Below are 21,025 nucleotides of genomic sequence, written 5' to 3' on the forward strand. Positions count from 1 at the left end.
CAATGATAATAGTATTAATTATTTCATAACGAAGTAATTTACAGTCACGGACAAGGCCTGAATTATAACATGTTTATATTTAAGAAAATACATAATTATGTTTGTACATAAGAATGCTATGTGTAATATCGATAAATAGTTAAGGTATTAACTGAGGGGCCTAGTTTCGCACAATAGTAGCGACAAGTTTTAAATTCCTGAGAAAATGCTCTTCCATTTCTCCCGTACCAAGTTCACACTACGCGCTTGTAATTCAATCGGAGGTTCTGTTACATAATTATTATGTCTGTACGTAAGAATGCTAGGCCTATTTGTAATATCGCCAAATAACTGAAGTATTAACGGAGGGGCGTAGTTTTTCACATTAATAGCGACAAGTTATAAATTCCTGTACAAATGCTCGTTCATTTCTCCCGTGCCAAGTTCAAACTACGCGCTTGCAATTCAATCGGAGGTTCTCTGGAGGCAAACGATTGAAAGCGCCCGGAGCCTCCGCTCCGTAAACAACCGCTCCGTTAACAGCGCTAATAGTAACAGCTCCTCCCCTACTTCAAAACTATCTCCATGATCCTTCCATGCTGCATCACCCTTCTATCAGTTGCCTTCTTAAAAGCATTGGTGTTCGTTAACTGGATGATCACCTTCTCTCCAGCATGGTTGCCAACCTTACACAAAAGCTTTCTTCCCACTCTTTCATACACAGCTTGTACAGACAGTTATTCGGAACACATACATTTCACATTCAAAACATCCCTCCTGGGGCCTATTCCATGAACAAACTTTGCAACTATTCACTTTTCACTTTTTAGTTCAGATTTTGTTCCACCATCACTTTTCAGATTTAGCTTGCAAAGTGCAAAGAAATGAAGTGAAAAATTTTCAGAAATCTTGCAAAGAGATGATTCCCTTTTCATCTGTTAACTAAAAAGTATTACACTAGTTTCTCGGCATAGAGTTTAGTTTAGTGATATAAACACGTTACGACAAAAGCTTTTGTTAGCATCAAGTGAGGACTGTGATGAAGAATCCAACAAGAGAACGTACAAAGACAGGATTAATTTTCATAACCTCACTTTGACGGAAATTCGCGAGTGATTTTGTATTTGTCCCTTCCTTTTCATACAGAATTTTCTTGTCACCCAGGGTATTTCAAACTACTTTGAGCATGTGACATGGATCTAGGAAAAAGCTAATCTGAGATTTTGTCATATGATGGGGAAAAGATGACAATAAACCATCATGCTTGATATTGCAGCCTAACTGATTAGCCATGTTTATATTACTTGCTGACCCATCTCATGTCAGTGACACTATAGTAACCTTGTCATAATTCAAAATTTGCAAGCATTGCATAACTAATCCCATCTGAAAGAAGTAACCGATAGGCACACACCAATGCGTATTTATGGCAACAACCATGATTGTTAAGGCATCAAGTCTGTATGGTCTGACACCTAGGTTAGCCAGTTCAAGTTCCATTGGTCGAAAATATTTTCACCATCAGAATGTTGGTGGCAGGGTAGGATCCCTGGATGATCGTTAAGGCATCAAGTCTGTATGGTCTGACACCTAGGTTAGCCAGTTCAAGTTCCATTGGTCGAAAATATTTTCACCATCAGAATGTTGGCGGCAGGGTAGGATCCCTTGATTATGGTTCCTTCCTTTTCTGCAAACCATTATCATTTAGAACGTCATCCAAACAGAACAATAAAGTATATCAGCCACTATCATAATTTAAGTCTGTGAAATGCAAAATACAGATTGAATTAAGGTTGGAAAAAAGGGGGTGACTAACATGAACAATATTTAGATAAAGTTGTGAAGAATGAAAATTAACTTACATTGCTTGGCCCGCTTGTATCACCCGGGTTCTCTGACTACCTTCTTATGATGGCAGAACGCATTAGGCTTTAGCATTCACATGCTCAATTAGTAACTGCATTCGTTAAGAGAAAGATTCTGGATACCCACGGCCAGGGCAGTTGTTCGAAGAGTCATCCACAAATGTCTAACCTGTTTCCAGATTCAAGGCGTCAACAGTTGAACAGCTGATGGGACAGCTCCCTATGACCAGAGTACAAGAGAGTCAGTCGCACATTTCTTAATGTAGGAGCTGATTATGCTGGTTCTTTCTTTGTCAAGAGCAGTAACATAAGAAGCAAACGGACAACGAAGAGTTACACTAAATTTTTTATCTGTCTGGCTATCAAGGCTTTTCACCTGGAGGTGGTGTCCGGCTCCATGGCTAAATAATTAGCGTGCTGGCCTTTGGTTACAGGGGGTCCCGTGTTTGATTCCCAGCACGGTCAGGGATTTTAACCATCATTGGTTTATTTCGCTGGCATGGGGGCTGGGTGTATGTGTCGTCTTCATCATCATTTTATCCTCATCACGACACGCAGATCGCATACGGGCGTCAAATCAAAAGACCTGCACCTGGCGAGCCGAACATGTCCTCGGGCACTCCTGGCACTAAAAGCCATACACAATTAATATCTGACTGAAACAGTGTATTAATTGTGACTTCTTATTCTTATGTTCCTATTTTTTACTACAAATGATCGGAACAAAAGTTCCCATATTATGTTCTTTTTTTTCCAGTTATCTCATTTAAGTTGAGGGCTGGGTTCTTATATTGATCCATACTGATGTAAAAATTCTCTAAAATGTTGAGTAGTGAACCTTTTTGTTCACGTAGAATTTTTAGATCTTGTTCTATTGTAGTATAATTGTGATTATAGTCTTTGTGATGGTTACTCACAAAGACAGACTAAAATAGACGGTTCAACTTCAATTATGCCTGTGTATATCAGCCCATATCTGAACACAACTAAGCCAACAGTTATACAGATACTAGTTGAACCACACCAAAGGACAACAAAGGATTGAAATAAGAAAGACCTCCATCTCAAGACTGTTTTAACGATCAACATTTTAAAACTTTCATCATGTTTAAAAAAACCTTTTCAACTAACATTTCATTTTGTGTTTCCTATGTTTTTAATTCAATTTACATGTCTTACTGAGGATGACCCATTGCCGGGTCGAAACATGTCTATTTATATGTAAAGTTTAAATTGAACATAAAATATATAGTATTGTCTAGGAGGATTAAAATAGTTTTGTTCAATCGTCAATACGGATTTAACATGAGATTCATAGTCTGCAATGAGTTACTCATTAACACTAGTTCATTCCTAGTGAAAACTTCTTGATCACGAGGGTAATGAGTTCATTGAACGTGATACAGAAAATGTAAACATACTCGACCTCCTGAAAAGAGTTCCTCAATGTGCAGAAACCCGATGAAAATGATGTTGAACAGTGGTTCCAGAATGATACTGAGCAAGACGTTATGTATGATGCAGAAATTATTGCTGTTGTCACATTTAATGAAAATTGCCAGAAAATGATGACATTGATATTGACTGCACCGTACAAGCTCCTAGAATATCACATAGTGAGGAACTAAAGGCTGTTGAAACCGCCATTCAGTATTTTGAACAAGGTGTGTTGGTAATGGATTTACTATTCCTTCATCGTCTTCGTGATGGAGCAGCAAAGCGCAGAGTGCAGTGAGGAAAAGTAGCCATTTTTTGCAAAGTCGGCTAGTTAATCATTATAGACAGCTTTATTTATGCCTTTATATAAAGTATTTTTCTGAGGTCTGTCTTATCAGGTAAATTAATGCACACTGTGTATTCATTTTCATGTAGCAAAGGCTCTACGCCTCTATAAAGTACGTACTTTTCCTTTGTTTAAGGCTATTTGGGTAGTTTATTACCCGCTGTATTCTTAAGCACACAGTGCATGCAAGTACATTACTGTATTTTTTTTTTTTAACCCTATTCCCGTTAACTCAGCATCTTCACAATCTCGGCCACCCTTCGGTCCACATTAGGCCGAGTTTTTGGGACTCTGCTGCATTAAGGAACTTTACTACTCGAGAAATGCATCGTGGAATATATCTCCTGATGGTGTGGTTCCAGCCAGATGGAGTAATAGTCCATCATGCCAGTACATCAATGGCAGTGGTTCGAGAAATGTTTCAAAGTTGTGTGATTTCTGGACTAGGAGACGTTTAAAAAAAAACCTTGGAACATTAACAAACTCAAGATTACAATACTGAAAACTATTGCAGCTTTACCAAGCACCATGGTTCTAGCAGCGACGTGAATCCTGCATGGTAAACTGGAGGAGTGTGGGATGAACGGCTGAATACACTTGAAAAATGTGTTTAATAAAAGTATCAGATGTAAGGCTTTTTTCAGGTGTTTTGCTCTTTCAACCAGAGTTTAGTCTTAGGTCTGACACTAGACTCATCAGAGTGGGATGTGTCAGACCCTACCCACTGACACTGGAGTGTATGCAGGTGAACTTATCAGAAGCCCATTATAAGAGGCACAGTCTGATAACTGCATACGGGAGATAATGCTAGGCGGGCAATAATTCCATTGTGGAGATTTACCTCCACTCATCAGAGTGGGATGTGTCAGACCCTACCCACTGACACTGGGGTGTATGCAGGTGAACTTATCAGAAGCCCATTATAAGAGGCACAGTCTGATAACTGCATACGGGAGATAATGCTAGGCGGGCAGTAATTCCATTGTGGAGATTTATCTCCACTCATCAGAGTGGGATGTGTCAGACCCTACCCACTGACGCTGGGGTGTATGGAGGTGAATTTATCAGAAGCCCATTATAAGAGGCACAGTCTGATAACTGCATATGGGAGATAAATCTCCACAATGGAATTATTGCCCGCCTAGCAATTTCGAAAGGAAATTCTAAGTTCCCATAGAGGAAATTAGATATTTTTCCAGCGTCAATGGGTAGGGTCTGACACATCCCACTCTGATGAGTCTAGTGTCAGACCTAAGAAGAAACGCTGGTTGATAGAGCAAAATGCCTGAAAAAAGCCTTACATCTGATTTTTGACATGCTGTATTGGTGGAAAAATATCTAATTCCCTCTATGGAAACTTAGAATTTCCTTTAAAAAAGTATTACTTTATTTTGTAACTTCCCTAATTATAGGGTTGCCACTAGGACAAAGTATACTTCATTTTTCAATACATTTACTGCTTAATAGTTTGCAGTATTAAAAAAAATACTATTATAAATTATATCGTCATAGAATATGAAATTGTCTTTCACATACAGTACAAAAAGGAATCAAGAGCAAAAAGTACTAAATGGCATTCAATTTTATATTGTTATGTAACAGTAAATACAAATTTTAGTTATATTTTATAATTTTAATTATGTTCTGAAAATAGTCAGGTTCCGCTGATCCACCCTGTATAACTATGTGACTTTGATTTCTTAAACCCTTGAATGAGAGTTCTATTATCACTGCAAATGATGGTTTTGCTTATTTTGTTGCTCCCCTATTAAACCTGGAATGGCTTTTCATCGCAGGCAAAAGTCTCTTTTATGAGGTTAAGGTTGGCAAATTCACTTTTTTAAGGGTCAATTTCATGGTGAGAGTATTGAGAATATTTTGCCTACAGGCTGATTGAACCTGATATTTGTGAACCTTTTGACAAGTCTCTGAATTTGTTTAATGATCTTTTCTTTTATTTGCAGTTTAAACCCATTTTTTTGGGTTCTGTGGATCCTAACAGTGACCTAGCCAAGCTGGTCAGGGCTGTCAATACTCAGAAATGTATTCGAGCTGGTGGTAAGCATAACGACCTGGATGATGTAGGGAAGGATGTATATCATCATACCTTCTTCGAGATGTTGGGTAACTGGTCTTTTGGAGATTATTTTAAGGTACTTTTGGCTACCTTTGTAGTATAGTTGTAGATTTATATAATTAGCTTTTGATTTCTTCACCTAAGGTCAGTGTTATGTTGTCAGTTTATGACCCTGTGTGTGTGTCATTGAGATTTCTGGTGCTCTTAATCAGTGGATAAACATTAACTTTTGCTGTCAGGTGCAAAATACAATGCAAGCTTATTTATCCTCGCTCTTCATATCCTGCAAACACCTGTGAAAAGTTTAAACATTGTTAAAAACAAAGAGCTTAGCAAAATCAAAATGTTAACCAAACTTTCCTTTAGGTTTACTTGTACATTTTTTGCTGAACTGGACTGAAGTTATTTTTTGCTGAACTGGACTGAAGTTCATTACTTGTAATGACACTCATTCCAGGATTCCCGATTCCATGATTCGCATTTTCATTTGACAGAGTGATTTGGCTGTGAGCTTGCATTCAGGATTTTAAGAACAAAGAATTTCCACAAGATTTTAAGATTTAATCTATCTATATAAATAAAAATGAATCGCTAAATGTGTTGCTAAGCGCAAAACTTGGGAACGGCTGGACCAATTCGGTTAATTCTTTTTTTCAAATATTCGCCGAAGTTCGAGTAAGGTTTTTACGAAGAGAAAAACTGGAAAAAAAATGCCAGGAAAAACGTAAAAGACCCATTTCTCTTCTTCCATTCAAAATGTTCGTCACTCTTTCCTTCTCCCACGTTTGCACTTAGCGCTGTCCTTCCCCTAATCCAGTGCGTTTGCCAAATGTCCGAAAAATCTCACTGTTTTTGGTTAAAATGGGTGAATATAGGATCACGAACAAAATTTCAAGCCGCATTTGATGCCGTTAACAAAAAGAGGTTTACAAAATAATTGAGTGTGAAAATGTTAACATAATGGAATGTTACCTCAAATGCAAAATCTTCATTGCATAGAACTTATCATGTCATAACTCCTACTATATATTCACTATATTTGTAATTTTTTCACTGCTGGTAAAGGAACATTTCAGCTTGACGTAGATAAGTTTGTTTTTAAATTTAAATGATAAGAAAATACACTGTTTGTGTTTCGTTTCAGTCATGTTCAGAGATTTTTATGTGCAGGCACGAAAAAGTCAGTCGCTGGCCAACTTCTTTGCTATTGAATTTGCATGGGGGGTCAAAGCTAGGCAAATGGTCTTTAGATATGGAAGTTATTTTTAAAACAAACCCCAAGTTCTTATCTTGCTTAGTTCTCAGTTTGTGATCAGGAGAATGTCTCCTTGGGTTTTGGTTTCGCGCGGGCTGGCTGGCTGCCTCGACTGCCGGTATGGATCTCGCCAAGTTACGCTCTCCAGACAGTCGCATGCAGTATTGTGTTTTGTTGGAGACCTTTGTCTACGCTGATTGTTTTTAAATCTTCGCTTCTCAACAAACGCTTCTCAACAAACAAGTTCATTGATTTCTTTGGTTGATTGGTTTATTTTGTGTGTGCTTCCATACACATACTCATTTTAAGACTCATGCCGCCTATAAGACGCGGACGGAGAAACTTCGGTCGAAGAATTCGAAACGCTACAAGCCAAGCAAATTTTCATTCTAATCGGACTGCACAACAACGTGAAGTCCGACATGAAACTGAAAGGATTTGAATATCACATACCCGTCAGCGCGTCGTTTATTAATAATCTTGCAAATTTGAAACAAACTGCTTTCAGATACGATGTTTCAATTGACTACAGTGCCTACCAGTGCGTTGCTATTGGATCTATGCACTCAGTTTGCCAAAATTGTAAGGCTTTGAAATAAAAAGGATGGGATTGTGTTGCGCAAATTGCAAAGTGAAATTAGTGCCATTGATTCCACCACCAGATCCATTGTACTCATTGGTTTCAGGAACAGGAACAGATTCCATACATTTCCTTACAAATATCCAAAAATATAACAGCTGCTTTCAAATGTCTTCATTTGGGGCAACTTATGTACTTCGGGACAATTTCATGCCAATTTTCAATAACATACAACATTGTTTTCTTTTAACATATAACAAACAACGTGATCGAAGCAACCATTCTAACGGGGAAGGATAAAGAAGACGTTTTAATACCACGCATCTATAATTCCGACTGACATACCATTTGAATTTAAACGACTGCAGTTTCCAATGCGGGTCGCTTTTGCTATGACCATAAATAAATCCCAGGGCCATTCATTAAGTGTTTGCAGCATTAATCTTGAAAACCCATGTTTCTCGCATAGCCAATTGTATGTTGCCTGTTCCCGTGTTGGAAAACCATCAACTTAGTTTATGCGCCAGGTAATCAAACAAAATATATCGTGTACCTTAAAGCTTTACAGTGAAAAATATCTTCATAGTGTTCATTGGAATCAGTGTTTTCTATGACAGTTATTTCCTATGAAGAAAGAGGAGTAACTTTTGCCACATTATCTTCACGCCATCAACTTATCAAATTACTTAATTTGCAACGGGGGATAATTATGGTTCTGTGAGGGATTTGAAGACCTGCTGAACAGTTCCTATCTACGTTACAGTCAATCAGGGTTATTTCTGGGTAGTGATATGCTGTGACCTATTCCAGCATTTCCTTATTCACAATCAAGATATTAATATTGCAGGTAATGAAAACACGTTTTTCCAGTAGTTTGTTACTAACTTTTGGTAGCAGAAGAAAATTAACTCATTTGATGTTGATAATTTGCATTATTCTGATTTTTTGCATGCAGTACAGACTGAATTTCAGTTCGTTCCATTGTCATTTATTTTTGACAGAACGGCGTCTGTTGGGTCAGCTAGTGTTAAATAAATTTAAACTATTTATTATAGCTAAATAGTTGTACAGTATTGAACAGGTGGATATGTAAACAAAATTTCCTTTTGGAAATTCTTTGTTCTTAAAATTGTAATTCAGTACAGAACAAATATGAAATTCATTTGTTGTCAGTACTTGCATTCATGAGATGGTGGATTCGATCCCCACCATCAGTAGCCCTGAAGGTGGTTTTATGTGGTTTCCAGTTTTCACATTGGGCATATGGTTGGGCTGTACCTTAATGAAGGCCACAGTGTTGCCAACTGTCTCTGCGCATAGGGATGTTTGGCTCATTTTGTTATAAAGTAGGGATGGATTTCTGAATTACTTCCAAATGTTTGAGTTTTTCACCCAAATACTGAGTCAAAAAGTCATGATATAAAAAGTACTTTCCATTGTAGGAGACAAACTTTCTACTGTTTTTGTTTGGATAAGCTGGTGAACATGATCTCATCATGTGCAGAAATATGTGCTAGGTGAATCCCCTTGTTTTTTCTCACCTGCAGTATTTTACGTCATGTAATCGGTGAATTCAGTTATCTGTATTGTTACATAGTGTGATAAGCAGTTCATAAAGTATAGTTTTTAGTCAGTATTTAGTTTTAAATATATAAAATACTGGTCGTAGTAGTTATTAGTTTCTTTAGATAGCTATGACGTGAAGAAAATGAGAATTATTGGAATTACGGAAATACTGGGAAGAACTGGAAAGAACTGAGAAACAAAGCTGAAACTAAAAATTTAGAAAAGCTAGCATGAGGAAGTTAATGCGTAACTTTCATATTAGTAAATAGATCTTTGTCTTCATGTCTATTAAGTGCTTATTCTATAATTCTTGTTCTTATTCATTTTGTATATTTATATACATTTTTCTCTGGCATAGTGACTATGAGAGTGAATGTAGTGACCAATTCAAGTGGTCTATGGGGACATAGAAGAAAATGAGTTGGCAACTCTGATCTGTGCGTCTTTCGATGTGTGTGCAACGTTAAATTACTAGCCAAAAAAAAAATCCGCCTGACTGTAATTTTTGAATTGTGTTAATAATTTTATGAAAACAGTTTTAACTAGTGATGATACGTGAGATTATTGACTTAATGTTGTAACGAATATACTATCATTTCAGTGCATTGGAAAACATTTCATTGTGACCAAAAAAGTAGTACAGTAGGTCATGTTAAACTGAAAAGTGATATTCATGACTTTTCTTTCTTTTTCCATCACTGGTGTTTTATATCCCAAATTTTGTCTTATAAGAACAGAGTGAATTAGTAATATTATATTGAAGGCCTGAAAACTAAGGGAAGAACCTGGAGGAAAAGGCCAAAGTTATGGAGAAACAGTTCCTGGAACTGGGTTTACAACAATGTGCCTCATCAGATCTGTGAATTTTTGGGTGAAAACAGAGCCAACTGTACTTCCTAATTTGCCCTACTTGTCTCACCTGACCCTTGCAGCTTTTAATTTATCGGGTGATCCAGTTATATTGACTGGACAACTGTGAGCCAATAATCCTCCACTCAAGGCCAGGCGAGGGTTAGTGGAAATTTCCTACTTCGACCTTGTCTCTCATGCTACTCAGTGTTTAAATTCAGAGACAAAATCTCAGAAACCTTTGTGATCAAATAGGACCAGACAAGGCGAATGGCTTTCCCCACTACTCTTCAACTGCGTCCTTGAAAACGTTGTGAGATGAACCCAACTTGTCAGAGAAAGCAGCCCTCTCCACTTGCTAAACAAGCTGGAACTGGCCTTCAACTGTCTCAACTCACCTACAACAAGCGATGTCAGAAAATCTGCAGCTGGAACTTTACTCAATAGTCCTTTGCCCTGAGGACCATGGAGTGTCTGCCACTATATAGAAAAGGCTTCGTTGAAAAACTGGGAGTGAGTGAGAGAGAGAGAAAAAAGAATTCTCAGAAAGATCCTAGGTCTGGTACTGGAGGATGAGGAATACTGGAGTTGTGGCAATTCAGAGCTCTACTTGTGCTGCAAGTTTGTACGGTCATGTAACAAGATCATCTCCCAACAGACTGACCAGTCGCCTGTTCACTTTTTGGCAAAACAAGAAAGTTCACATCACGTGGTTGTTGGAGAATGAGACACGAAAGAACTGGGGCTGACAGACTTACAAAACAGGCAAGTTGTGATATCGATCCTGAAGAAAGCCTGTGGTTGTCAGGAAAAACCACTGAAGAAGAAAGGTATGCCCCCTGTTTGGAGGAAAGAAAGGATCTACATTGGGATAAGATAAAAACAACACTAGGTGAAAATCAAAGCCAAACACTGGAACAAATGTGGTCCCAAGTAACTCTATCTGGAGGAGGAAGAACAAGAAGAAGAAGACCTAATTATTGTATTCCAAAATCGGTGTTCATTTTTGATTCGTATGTTCATACAGTCTGGTTGTGCTCTTAGCAGATTATTTGGAGAGTTCCAAGTCGTAATATAATCCATATACAGTGGAAGCCCAGTTAAACATAGAACGACGATTCACAATGGATTTGGATTGAACACGGTAAAAAGTATATCTCCAAAAAAGTAATCTATAAATTTCTCTTTTTTAAAATGTAATAACAAACTGTGTACAGGGATTCTGCAGCATTACAGTCTACTAGTATTAACAGACTCCGCACTAACAGAACTACAGGGGATGACTGGATGGGTTTTAGAAACTGCGAGCCTGTGTATTCAGAGAATGATGGGACGTGATCAGCTGAGCAATTGGCCACGCTGTTTGGGTTACGTAGCTATTAGCTTGCATTAGGGAGATAGTGGGTTCAAACCTCGCTTCTGGCGACCCTGAAGATGGTTTTCCATGATTTCCCATTTTCATGCCAGGCAAATGCTGGGGCTGTATCTTAAGGCCACGGTTGCTTCCTTCCCACTCTTACCCCTTTCCTATCCCATCGTCGCCATAAGATCTATATGAGTCGGTGTGATGTAAAGCAAATTCTAAAAATAAGAACTGGGGAGGTGGGGGACGTGAACAATTGGCCAAGCTCTTCTATGGGATCCCCCTCCACAACTTGTTTGCCTGCACCTGTGCTTACAAAACAAGCGACAATGTTGGCTTTTAACTTTCGTCACACTATCTCCTAGTTAAGTCTTGAGTTCAGTGCAGGTGCTGTGAAGTCACAAAGAAAAGCGTATTCTGTGAACAATAAGTTGAATATAATCGATTGTGTGAAGAATGGAATGTCCAGTGTGTGTATTTTAGGTACAGTGTCTCATAAAATTGTGCTCTTTTGTAGCATATTATTTTTTCCCTAATCTTATGCCACTGTATAGATCATGTACCTGGTTAAGCTATAATGTGATGACCTCATTAAATTAATCTTCTACTGTATTAACCCAATGTTGGTCATGGCACAATATATTGCGTCTCGCAGAAAGTGCCACAGCAGTTACAACGCAGTATATTGTGTGTCGAACTTCCGAGTGTCATATTTTTGCTTCTCTGTCTTTCAGCAGTGATTCAAAAACATACATTATCTGCCATCTATTGGCCACATTACTGAAGTTTGCGGTTGTTTGTATTCTCACGCGAAGTGCCACAAACTTTTATTTTTATGTGAATGTCTATGGTGTTTGGGAATCAACTTCTAACTGATGAACATGGCTGCTCACAGTTGTGCTGAAATAGTTCTAGTTAGTGGGAAAGTATTAAAAATTTTTGATGAATTTTGGAAGTGAGGATTCTGAACTCCCCCGCCAGATGAGGAAGTTGACGATGACTTCCTTCCTGAAAATATCATAAACAAGGGTGAAGTAATAAGTGATAGTAACTAAGAATAATTACAACCACCATCTGCAAAGAGGTGCAAAACTTTTATTGTGTACAGTTCGTGGAAAATAGTTATCTGGGAAATCCTCTCTCAGCCTGAGTACAAAAATGGGCTGATGTAATTGTGAAAGGACTGCATTTGTTTTTTAGGAAATATACTGAGTTTCATGTACACAAACATACCATAGAAGTCTGAGCTCAATAACTGCAGTTGCCGGTATCAAGTATTTGGAAGATAGTGGGTTCGAGCCCCACTGTTGGCAGCCCTGAAGATGGTTTTTCGTGGTTTCCCATTTTCACACCAGGCAACTTCTGGTGCTGTACCTTAATTAAGGTCACGCCTGCTTCCTTCCCACTCGTAGCCCTTTCCTGTCCCATCGTCGCCATAAGAACTATCTGTGTTGGTGCGATGTAAAGCAACTTGTGAAAAGAAAAAAAACCCTTAGAAGTATAAGGCTACTGATCCATTCATCCACACTCATGTATTTTCTCAGATCATGGTCAGTAATCATTATAAATCAATTCTACACTTCTTTCATTTCATTGATAAGTTCTCTGCCTCAAAATGAAGTCAGTCCACAAAGAGAACCAAAGGACCATATATTAAAACAAAGACTGTAATAACATGCTGTGTCCACCACCACATTGAAACATTTCAGTTTCACGCCAATAGACATGTTGTATATCCAGAAGTGTTCATATGTGCTATTTCCCGGACAAATTTATTACATATTTAGGTTATACACATCCTTTGTGCCATGTCTGGGGTGTAGAAAACGCGTAGCGGAGTTGAGAGCAGCGGATCTCATGGCTTAGAACAAAGGCTGCCCGCTCCAGTATAGCGAGATCTTGGAATAGATCCTCACAGTCGATAAACAGGGACAGCAACAAGATGCAAAGCTCAGCTCCATCTCAGCATCATTAGGGTGGAGCCTATTTTAAGTGTTTTAAAATAAGAGTTGAGTTTTTCCCGTATTTACCTGCGCATTCCATGTGTGCCAGCCAACATACATATTGGTGCACTCAGAAAATTATAATTTGTCCCAAGCACAGCAAAATTACGCAGAAAAGATCATAATTGTGCATAATTTATGCTGTCTAATGATATGAAAATTTGATTTACAGTACTTTATGACGCGTGTGTAATGAAGATAATTAGAGTCGTGGAAATTTCCATTAAACTGGATGCCTGTGGGGGGGTTTTCTAGCTCAGAATGAGGGTTCCTTGATGGATAAGCCATGCCTCCGGAATGCGTGCTTTAAATCAAGATTTGCAACCTTAATTACTTTGAAACCTATGATCAAATCTGAGCGAAAACAGATCAGTGGATATATCGCATGTAAGGAGTTACAAAATGAGTATTCATTTGACTCTGAGGGATGATTCGTAATGAAGCAAATTTTTAAATGTTGGAGGAGCTTTCCCCTTCCTCGGTGATTTCTAGTCTGTGGCTTTGTAAGGGACTGTAACTAAGTGCACAGCATCTATATCTCTATAGTATCCAGGCCATCCAGATAGTTCTTCAGATGTGTATGTTCAGTGGTATGTTTTGGATCCATTGTGTGAAGGGTGTGTGAGACCAACAGTGTGTTTGTGTGATTAGCACCTTTCTTGTGGTGAATAACTGTATGAGGTATTATTAAAACTAGTACTTTGAATCAGGCAATACGAATGAGCTTAATTTTGTGGCTGGGTCACGTCACTAGCGCTTGTGAACATGTAACTGATATTTTTGTTACCGTGTTTTGGTGGTAGGTAGAGGTGTAAGAAGGTGCGGGCGTGAATGGGTCTCAAACTACAGAATCAAAGTTAATGTAAAAGTTAACAAGGTTATATTTCCTTTTCAATATTAAGTAATAACAAAGAACAGGTACTTAGTAGCCGAAACACAATTTGAAATGTACAATTACAGGGATTACAGAGTTTGGGCTTCGAGCCCTGAGTTCACAATTTTGAGCAACTAGCCCAACTTTCCGATATACACATTTTAACAAAGGGGCAGACGACCCCAATCAAACCCTGGAGCCCTTGCTCCAAATTACACAGTAAAGCCTCCTCGAGGCATACAACACTCCGTTTCCAAAAGAGCCACACGCTCTTTAATTTAAGCCTCTCCTAGGCCGCACCAAACTCCACCTTCAAGTTGTCCTCAACGGACATAAACACAGGGGTAAAATACCCAATCTACTGAGGTCTATTAAATGAAAAGCAGGTTAATTAAATGACCTCTAAAACAATTTGAGAGGAGGCGAACTTGCACTCCTAATACACTTGGTTTTTAAGACCTACTTTGGCTCTTAGGCCACTGATGCAAGGGCTAATCCCATACTACAGAGGTGACGTAATAGCAATTTACATTACATTACGGAAGAATTGGTTGAGAGAATAAGTTCACCTCAAGACGATGTGAGTGGGAGCTCGAGAGGGTTAAGCACTCTCTATCCCGATATGTCGTTTTAAAATAGAATAGATACCAGTTGTTTTTACATTTTAGGAAAAGGTTACATGGTTGAACGCTTAGAACCCGCCCCGAAAGTTAAACTGCTGAGCAAGAAAAGAAAGAATTTATTAATCGGCCATTACCTTATTGTTGACCGCCGCCGAGGAAAGAGGCGCTTCCCGCCTCCTGCTATGTACTTAATACACTGAAAGATGGAACAGAAGTGGCCCGGAGACCCTAAAATCAGCAGTTTATATACTCTCGCGGAAGTTTCTAGGCGTTAGGGGAATGAAAACACCCGCCCACAATATTTTTATTGGATAGGACCCCGCAACAGATACAAGTTGGGGGAAGATACACCAGATTGGTCAGAAATTACTAAAAGAAATTCGGGATTGGATAAATCTAAAACAAGGGGAAAAAGAGGGGTATACAGCCAACTTAAACAATAACAGAAAGAAATTTAACAAGAAACAAACTTTTGAAATAAAAATTTTCTCCAACAAAATAGTTCTTTGACTCCGCACTAGGGTGCGCTATTGTTGATCTTCAGTAGTGTCCTCTAGAAGAGAAAGTTCACACTTCTTACTTCAAGCGAAACAAAAACACATCAAAAGTGACACAGTTCAAAAACTCAAAATTTTCCACGTGGTGACATCTTCTGAGAAAGTAGAGAATTAATAGAGTAGATAAAGTTCAACCTTCCTCCAGAAGAGGAGTTTCAACTGGCGCAACTTTTAAATAAACGGTGTAGAGGTGTACCGCCCGGTACAGACCTCCCCCCCCAAAAGTTCCTCCAGGGGTGACACATGAAATTAGTTTGAAACAAAGTCCAAGTAATGATGTTGATACGAAGATAGATAGCAGAAGCATTTACAAGATTTCTTAATTCAGTTTCAAAATGTTGTTGTTGCAGGTGAATGAAAGTCTTTAAGTTTGTAGAATTTGAATTTCTGAAGATAAACTTTTAATACTTAGAAGTGAAGAAAAATTTTTTGCACGGTCCACCAAATATTGCTGTTGAATTCCCAAATGTAGTTATCTCTTATAGTAACTGTCCATGTAGTTGATGTTGATGAAGTTGGATGGCCGGACCGGCCGTTGCAGCTTGCGTCCAAACGGAGGCCGCTCGGACCCCTCAAGTACCCTGAGATACCGCTCGCCCGCACTATGAGGGGAGCAGAGGTGTTGAAGCACGCCGCGCCCGCGGTGAACATATACAGGCTGCGGGCAAGTAGCAGGTCGTGCGCCGCACGTCAGCCTTGGCCGGGAGGAGAGCTCCGGCTCGCCGTGCACATGTCGTCCTCGCTGGAGAGGAGGGGGCCCATCCCCCTCCCCAGTCGCTGCACGGCGCTGCGCGGCTGCGGGGGCGCTGAAACATTAAAGCTAGGCGGCAGAATTGTGTTGGACCATCATCTTCTTTGAGGGTACAGGCTTGTGGAGAGGTTGAGGGGCCAGCGGCGTGTAGATATCCATGGCATTTACTATTATGAAGCCACAGTGTAAGGTGGAGCAGGAGACGGGAGCGTGGTAATGGCCGTGGCAAGAACAGGATGGCAGTTTAACGGATCGGGGTGGGTTTTACAAAAGGCTTACATCTAAAACCAAAATATTATAGAAGGGGCAGAATGCCTTAAAAGTGAAACTCAAAAAAAATATAACCTTCATATCCTTTCAGAATAATATGAAGCAAGTTAACACAGAAATTACACCGGTTTCACCTGGGACAGGTGAACTCTAAATATCCTCTCGGTGGCTGGATTACTTAGCAATAAGGTAACCGGCGTAAGAAAATCGAGAATGATACAAGGCCCATGAAATCTGGGGGCAAGCTTGCCCGCGGGAACAAAATTTTTGACCATAACCTGGTCACCTACCTTCAAAGTGGTGGGTCTCCGTCCACGATCATACCTTTCCCTAACCTTTTCATGAGACACTTTAAGATTGGCTTTAGCCTTCTTCCAAAGATCTTTAATGTTGTCCGGATCTATTATCTCGGGTAGAATGTCATTCAGAGACCAGAGGTTAGAGAGCGGCGAGTTGGGAACAAACTTGAACATTAAAGAAGCTGGAGTGAACTTGTGAGATTCATGAACCGCCGAATTCAAAGCAAAAGCTATCCAATGCAGGGACGTGTCCCACCAGGAAGGATCTTCATGATGATAGGCAATGAGTGCGGACCTGAGATTACGGTTAACCCGTTCAGCCAGAGATGGTTGAGGGTAATAAGCAGAAGTGGTTACATGAGAGATGGACAAGTCAAAACAGAATTTACGAAAAAGATTTGATGTGAACGCCTTAGCATTATCAGATACAATATATTGGCACGGACCAAAAGAAGCAAAAATAGAATTTAGACAGGTAATGGTGGACTGAGCGGTAGCCAGCTTAGTCGGAAATAACCAAGAAAATCTGGTAAAACCATCTACACATACAAAGATGAATTTGTTGGCATTTCCCTTCGACTGGGGGAAGGGTCCTACATAATCAATATACAGGCGTTCCATGGGGCGCGACGCTTGATGAGAAGACAAAAGGCCTACTTTAGTGGACATGGTGGGTTTACTGATCAAACAAGATTTACAAGCTTTTACAAGTTCCCGAATTTCACCGTCCATACCTTTCCATATGAACATTTCACGAATCTTTTCACGAGTTTTAAAGATTCCAAGATGCCCCCCCAATGGGGTCTCATGATAGTATTTGAAGATCATAGGTACAAGAACCGCTGGAACAACAACTTTCATCAACTTATCATGCCTCGAAGGGCAACATAGAACACCATTCCTCAGAACATAAGGGACAGCATGTTCCCCAGAAGAAAGGGTTTCCATTATCGGAGCCAGCGTCGGATCTTCACGTTGGTATTTCTCAATATCCCTAAAAAGCATGGGAGCATCTGTTAAGATGGCATTAACACCAGATAGTATGGACTCGGAAGGTGATGAACTGTCGACCGGTTCGTGGGTCTCTACGTCGTTATGAAACATACGGCTGAGTCCATCAGCAACAACATTTTCGGTACCTCTGATATGTCTAACATCAAACTGGAAGGCGGAAATACGAATAGCCCAGCGGGCTATACGACCAGTACGACGCGGCCTACCTAAGACCCAGCTTAAGGCTTGATTATCTGTCTCCAGGTCGAATTTAACGTGTTCCAGATAGAGACGGAACTTTTCTAAGGCAAATAAGACTGCCAAACCTTCGAGCTCATAGATGGAATACTTGGCTTCTTGAGCCGACAATGTCCTAGACGCATAGGCGATGGGTCGCCTCCCTAGTTCAGTCTCTTGAAGAAGGACTGCAGCTACTGCTGACGACGACGCGTCGGTTTGGACGATGAATTTCTTCGAGAAATCAGGCATAGCAAGTACAGGGGCATTACAAAGAGCTAATTTAAGGTCTTCAAAAGCGGCTTGTTGAGAAGGTCCCCACTCGAATTTGATGCCTTTCCTACGAAGAAGGTTTAAGGGCGCCGCTCTATTAGCAAAGTTAGGAATGAACTTTCTGAAGAAATTCACCATACCAATGAACCTGGCGATACCTTTAATGTCCTTGGGAGGTTTAAAATCACGGATGGCCTGTGTTCTAGAATGATCAACTGCTACGCCATCGGGTGACACAATATGCCCTAGGAAAGACATAGAGGGCTTAGCGAAGGCAACCTTGGACAACTTAACAGTTAACCCAGCCTTACGAAGGCGATCGAGAACTTCTCGCAGATGATCTAGGTGTTCTTCAAAAGTCTCTGAAAATACTACGACATCAGTGAAAGCTAAATGTACAGTTCTGTAGTATGCCTGAGTGCAGTTATATGAGGCTATAAATACTACCAGATAAACTTATTCATATTAGCAAGGGACGAGTGAGTTGAATAGTGAGGCTCAGTTTGTGGGACAGATAGATTATCAAGTATCGCTATCTGTAATGAACGGGGCGTGAGTGGCTATCTTCAGGGTCATTAATCGCCATTCATGGTAGTCCATCTTGAGCCTTTGAGTGGACACCACTATTATCGTACTTATTTAGAAGTCAGATAAACAGACTTTGAATAATCAGACTTACATTTGTGTTCATATGTATGTGAATGCCCCTTGAGCCCAGTACCAGCGACAACGAGAACGAGCCTATGTGCAGGCGATATTCGAGAGTGGAAGGACGGTATGGGATTTTCAATGGCTTGGAGATAGTTGTTTTCTAGTATATCATGAAGCTGCTGTGAAGCCAGATGACCCCAGGATTCTCTACTAGCGAGAGGGGGCGTCGTGGGGGTACCGGGAGTGTCCGAGGACAAGTTCGGCTCGCCAGGTGCAGGTCTTTTGAATTGACACCCGTAGGTGATCTGCGCGCCGTGATGAGGATGGAATGATGGTGAAGACTACACATACACCCAGCCCTGTGCCAGCGAAATTAACCAATGATGGTTAAAATTCCCGACCCTGCCGGGAATCAAACCCGGGACCTCTTTGACCAAAGGCCAGCACGCTAACCATTTAGCCATGGAGCCGGACTACATTCCAGTGAGATCTTAACATGAAAAACCATAATAAGTCGCATTAATATGATAACTTTGTATATAAATTTGACTGCATGCATTTTGATTATCATGTCTAGTGTGTAGACAGCGAGATAAGCAGATCTCGAAGGAGTATAATTTTCTCTTATAAGAATGTGATTATTTGTCTACAGGGTGATTATTGGTCAATCACTAAATTTATCTCTGGGTATGTGCTTGAATTAATGTTTATTGAATATGCCGTATGTGTTGTTAAATTTGATACTGAAGCATTCGTGGATGGGTTGGATTCAAATGGTTCGGTTGATTTCAATATTTTTCCCATTTAAATCAGTTAGTTCCGATTAACAGTTGTGTGATTAAACAGTAGCCAGAGGCTTTACGAATTAAATTTGCATGGTTGGAGACACCCCTCTTTAGTTTAAGGATGTTGCTAAGTGAAGAAAAAAAATGCTGACTCGACGTGTGAACTCCTGATCTAGAAAGTCACATGACTGTATTTAGTGTTATAATAAAATTCTCTTTGCATGTTATAAAGTTGTAAAGTAATAAATTCCCTGTCGGTGAGGATCTTTGAAATATTACCCAGTGGCATTTGGTTAGTGTGGATACTGAGTCATGTGGATGTGAAGGCAGTAGAGGTATATGCACAGAGAGGCGCAGTAGATGAAATAATAATAATAATAATAATAATAATAATAATAATATTAATAATAATAATATGAGCCAGTAGTGTGATATGCAAAGGGGCTGGAAGAAGGTGAGTGTGATTAATATCCATTGTGCCCGGAGAAAAATGCGGTAGATGTGAATTAATTAGATCGCTTATTTTGGATGTTGGACAGCTGAACAGTTCTTTGAAATGGGGTGTGTTACCCCTGGTGAGTGAGATATATGGCCTCGAGAGAGTGGAGCGAAGGGGAGAGAGATTCCAGCCCCTTTCTCTTGTTTGTTTTCTTGAAGCTACATTTCTTTCTACCTGCAGAATGGTTGAGGTTAGCTGTTGAAACAAAAATACCTAACTCGCAAACCCCCGCCCCAAGGCTGCATTCCTAGCCAGTCGGTCACACTTAGCCATCCCTCTCACTCTTCTGTCTTTGTCAATATGCTTATCGTTACCCGTCAGCCAGAGCTGATCACGTGAACCGGGAGTGTTTCGCTGTCCAGGCAGTCAAGTGATCACGGTATTAGGTATCGTCCATCTGTTGTATGGTCAACAAGTACCGGTATTCTGTCTTAGAGCCCTGCATTGTCACGTTTTGCTAGAGTTTGAGCAAGGGATCAGTTTGTTGCCTAGTACACTGCTAGATGGAATGAGAGTGCGAGGCTTTTTCGCCCGCCAGCGAGCTAGGAGCAAGTGATGCTCGTGGCAAGCAAGCAATACTCGTGGTCAACATGGAACGGGAAACTATATAGGTGGTGAAGAATAAACTTTTAAGTCACAAATTCAGTTTAAGGATGCCAGTAGGCTTCAAAAGTGATTAATCATGTTGGTAAGCAGATAGGCTATGTGTCCTGTTAATACATTTGCTCCCAGCTCCCTTCACGGGTATTTAATCATGTAGCCCAACAATTTGTAGATGCTACCCAGACTCGCTAGGTAACATGAAATACACAGATTTAACTTTGTATCACTCCTAAAATCTTAAAATTTGTACACACCTTCAAAAGATGACTTAGTATGATTACTGACTTGCT

The 21,025-nt window shown here is 39.9% G+C and overlaps 1 protein-coding gene and 1 pseudogene across 1 annotated transcript in view; both read left to right on the forward strand.

Annotated features, from left to right (window-relative positions):
* LOC137501513 (craniofacial development protein 2-like) overlaps positions 1-2,889 on the forward strand; it is a 28,817-nt pseudogene extending 25,928 nt beyond the window's left edge.
* Positions 1-21,025, forward strand: part of AlaRS (alanine--tRNA ligase, cytoplasmic) — a 449,485-nt gene that overhangs the window by 27,230 nt on the left and 401,230 nt on the right. Inside the window, exon 3 of the mRNA XM_067150816.2 lies at positions 5,592-5,780. Within this exon, the coding sequence (XP_067006917.2) occupies positions 5,592-5,780 (189 nt within the window). The remainder of the gene's footprint in view (positions 1-5,591; positions 5,781-21,025) is intronic.

This window comes from Anabrus simplex, chromosome 7, assembly GCF_040414725.1.
Source record: "Anabrus simplex isolate iqAnaSimp1 chromosome 7, ASM4041472v1, whole genome shotgun sequence".
Lineage (NCBI taxonomy): Eukaryota > Metazoa > Arthropoda > Insecta > Orthoptera > Tettigoniidae > Anabrus > Anabrus simplex.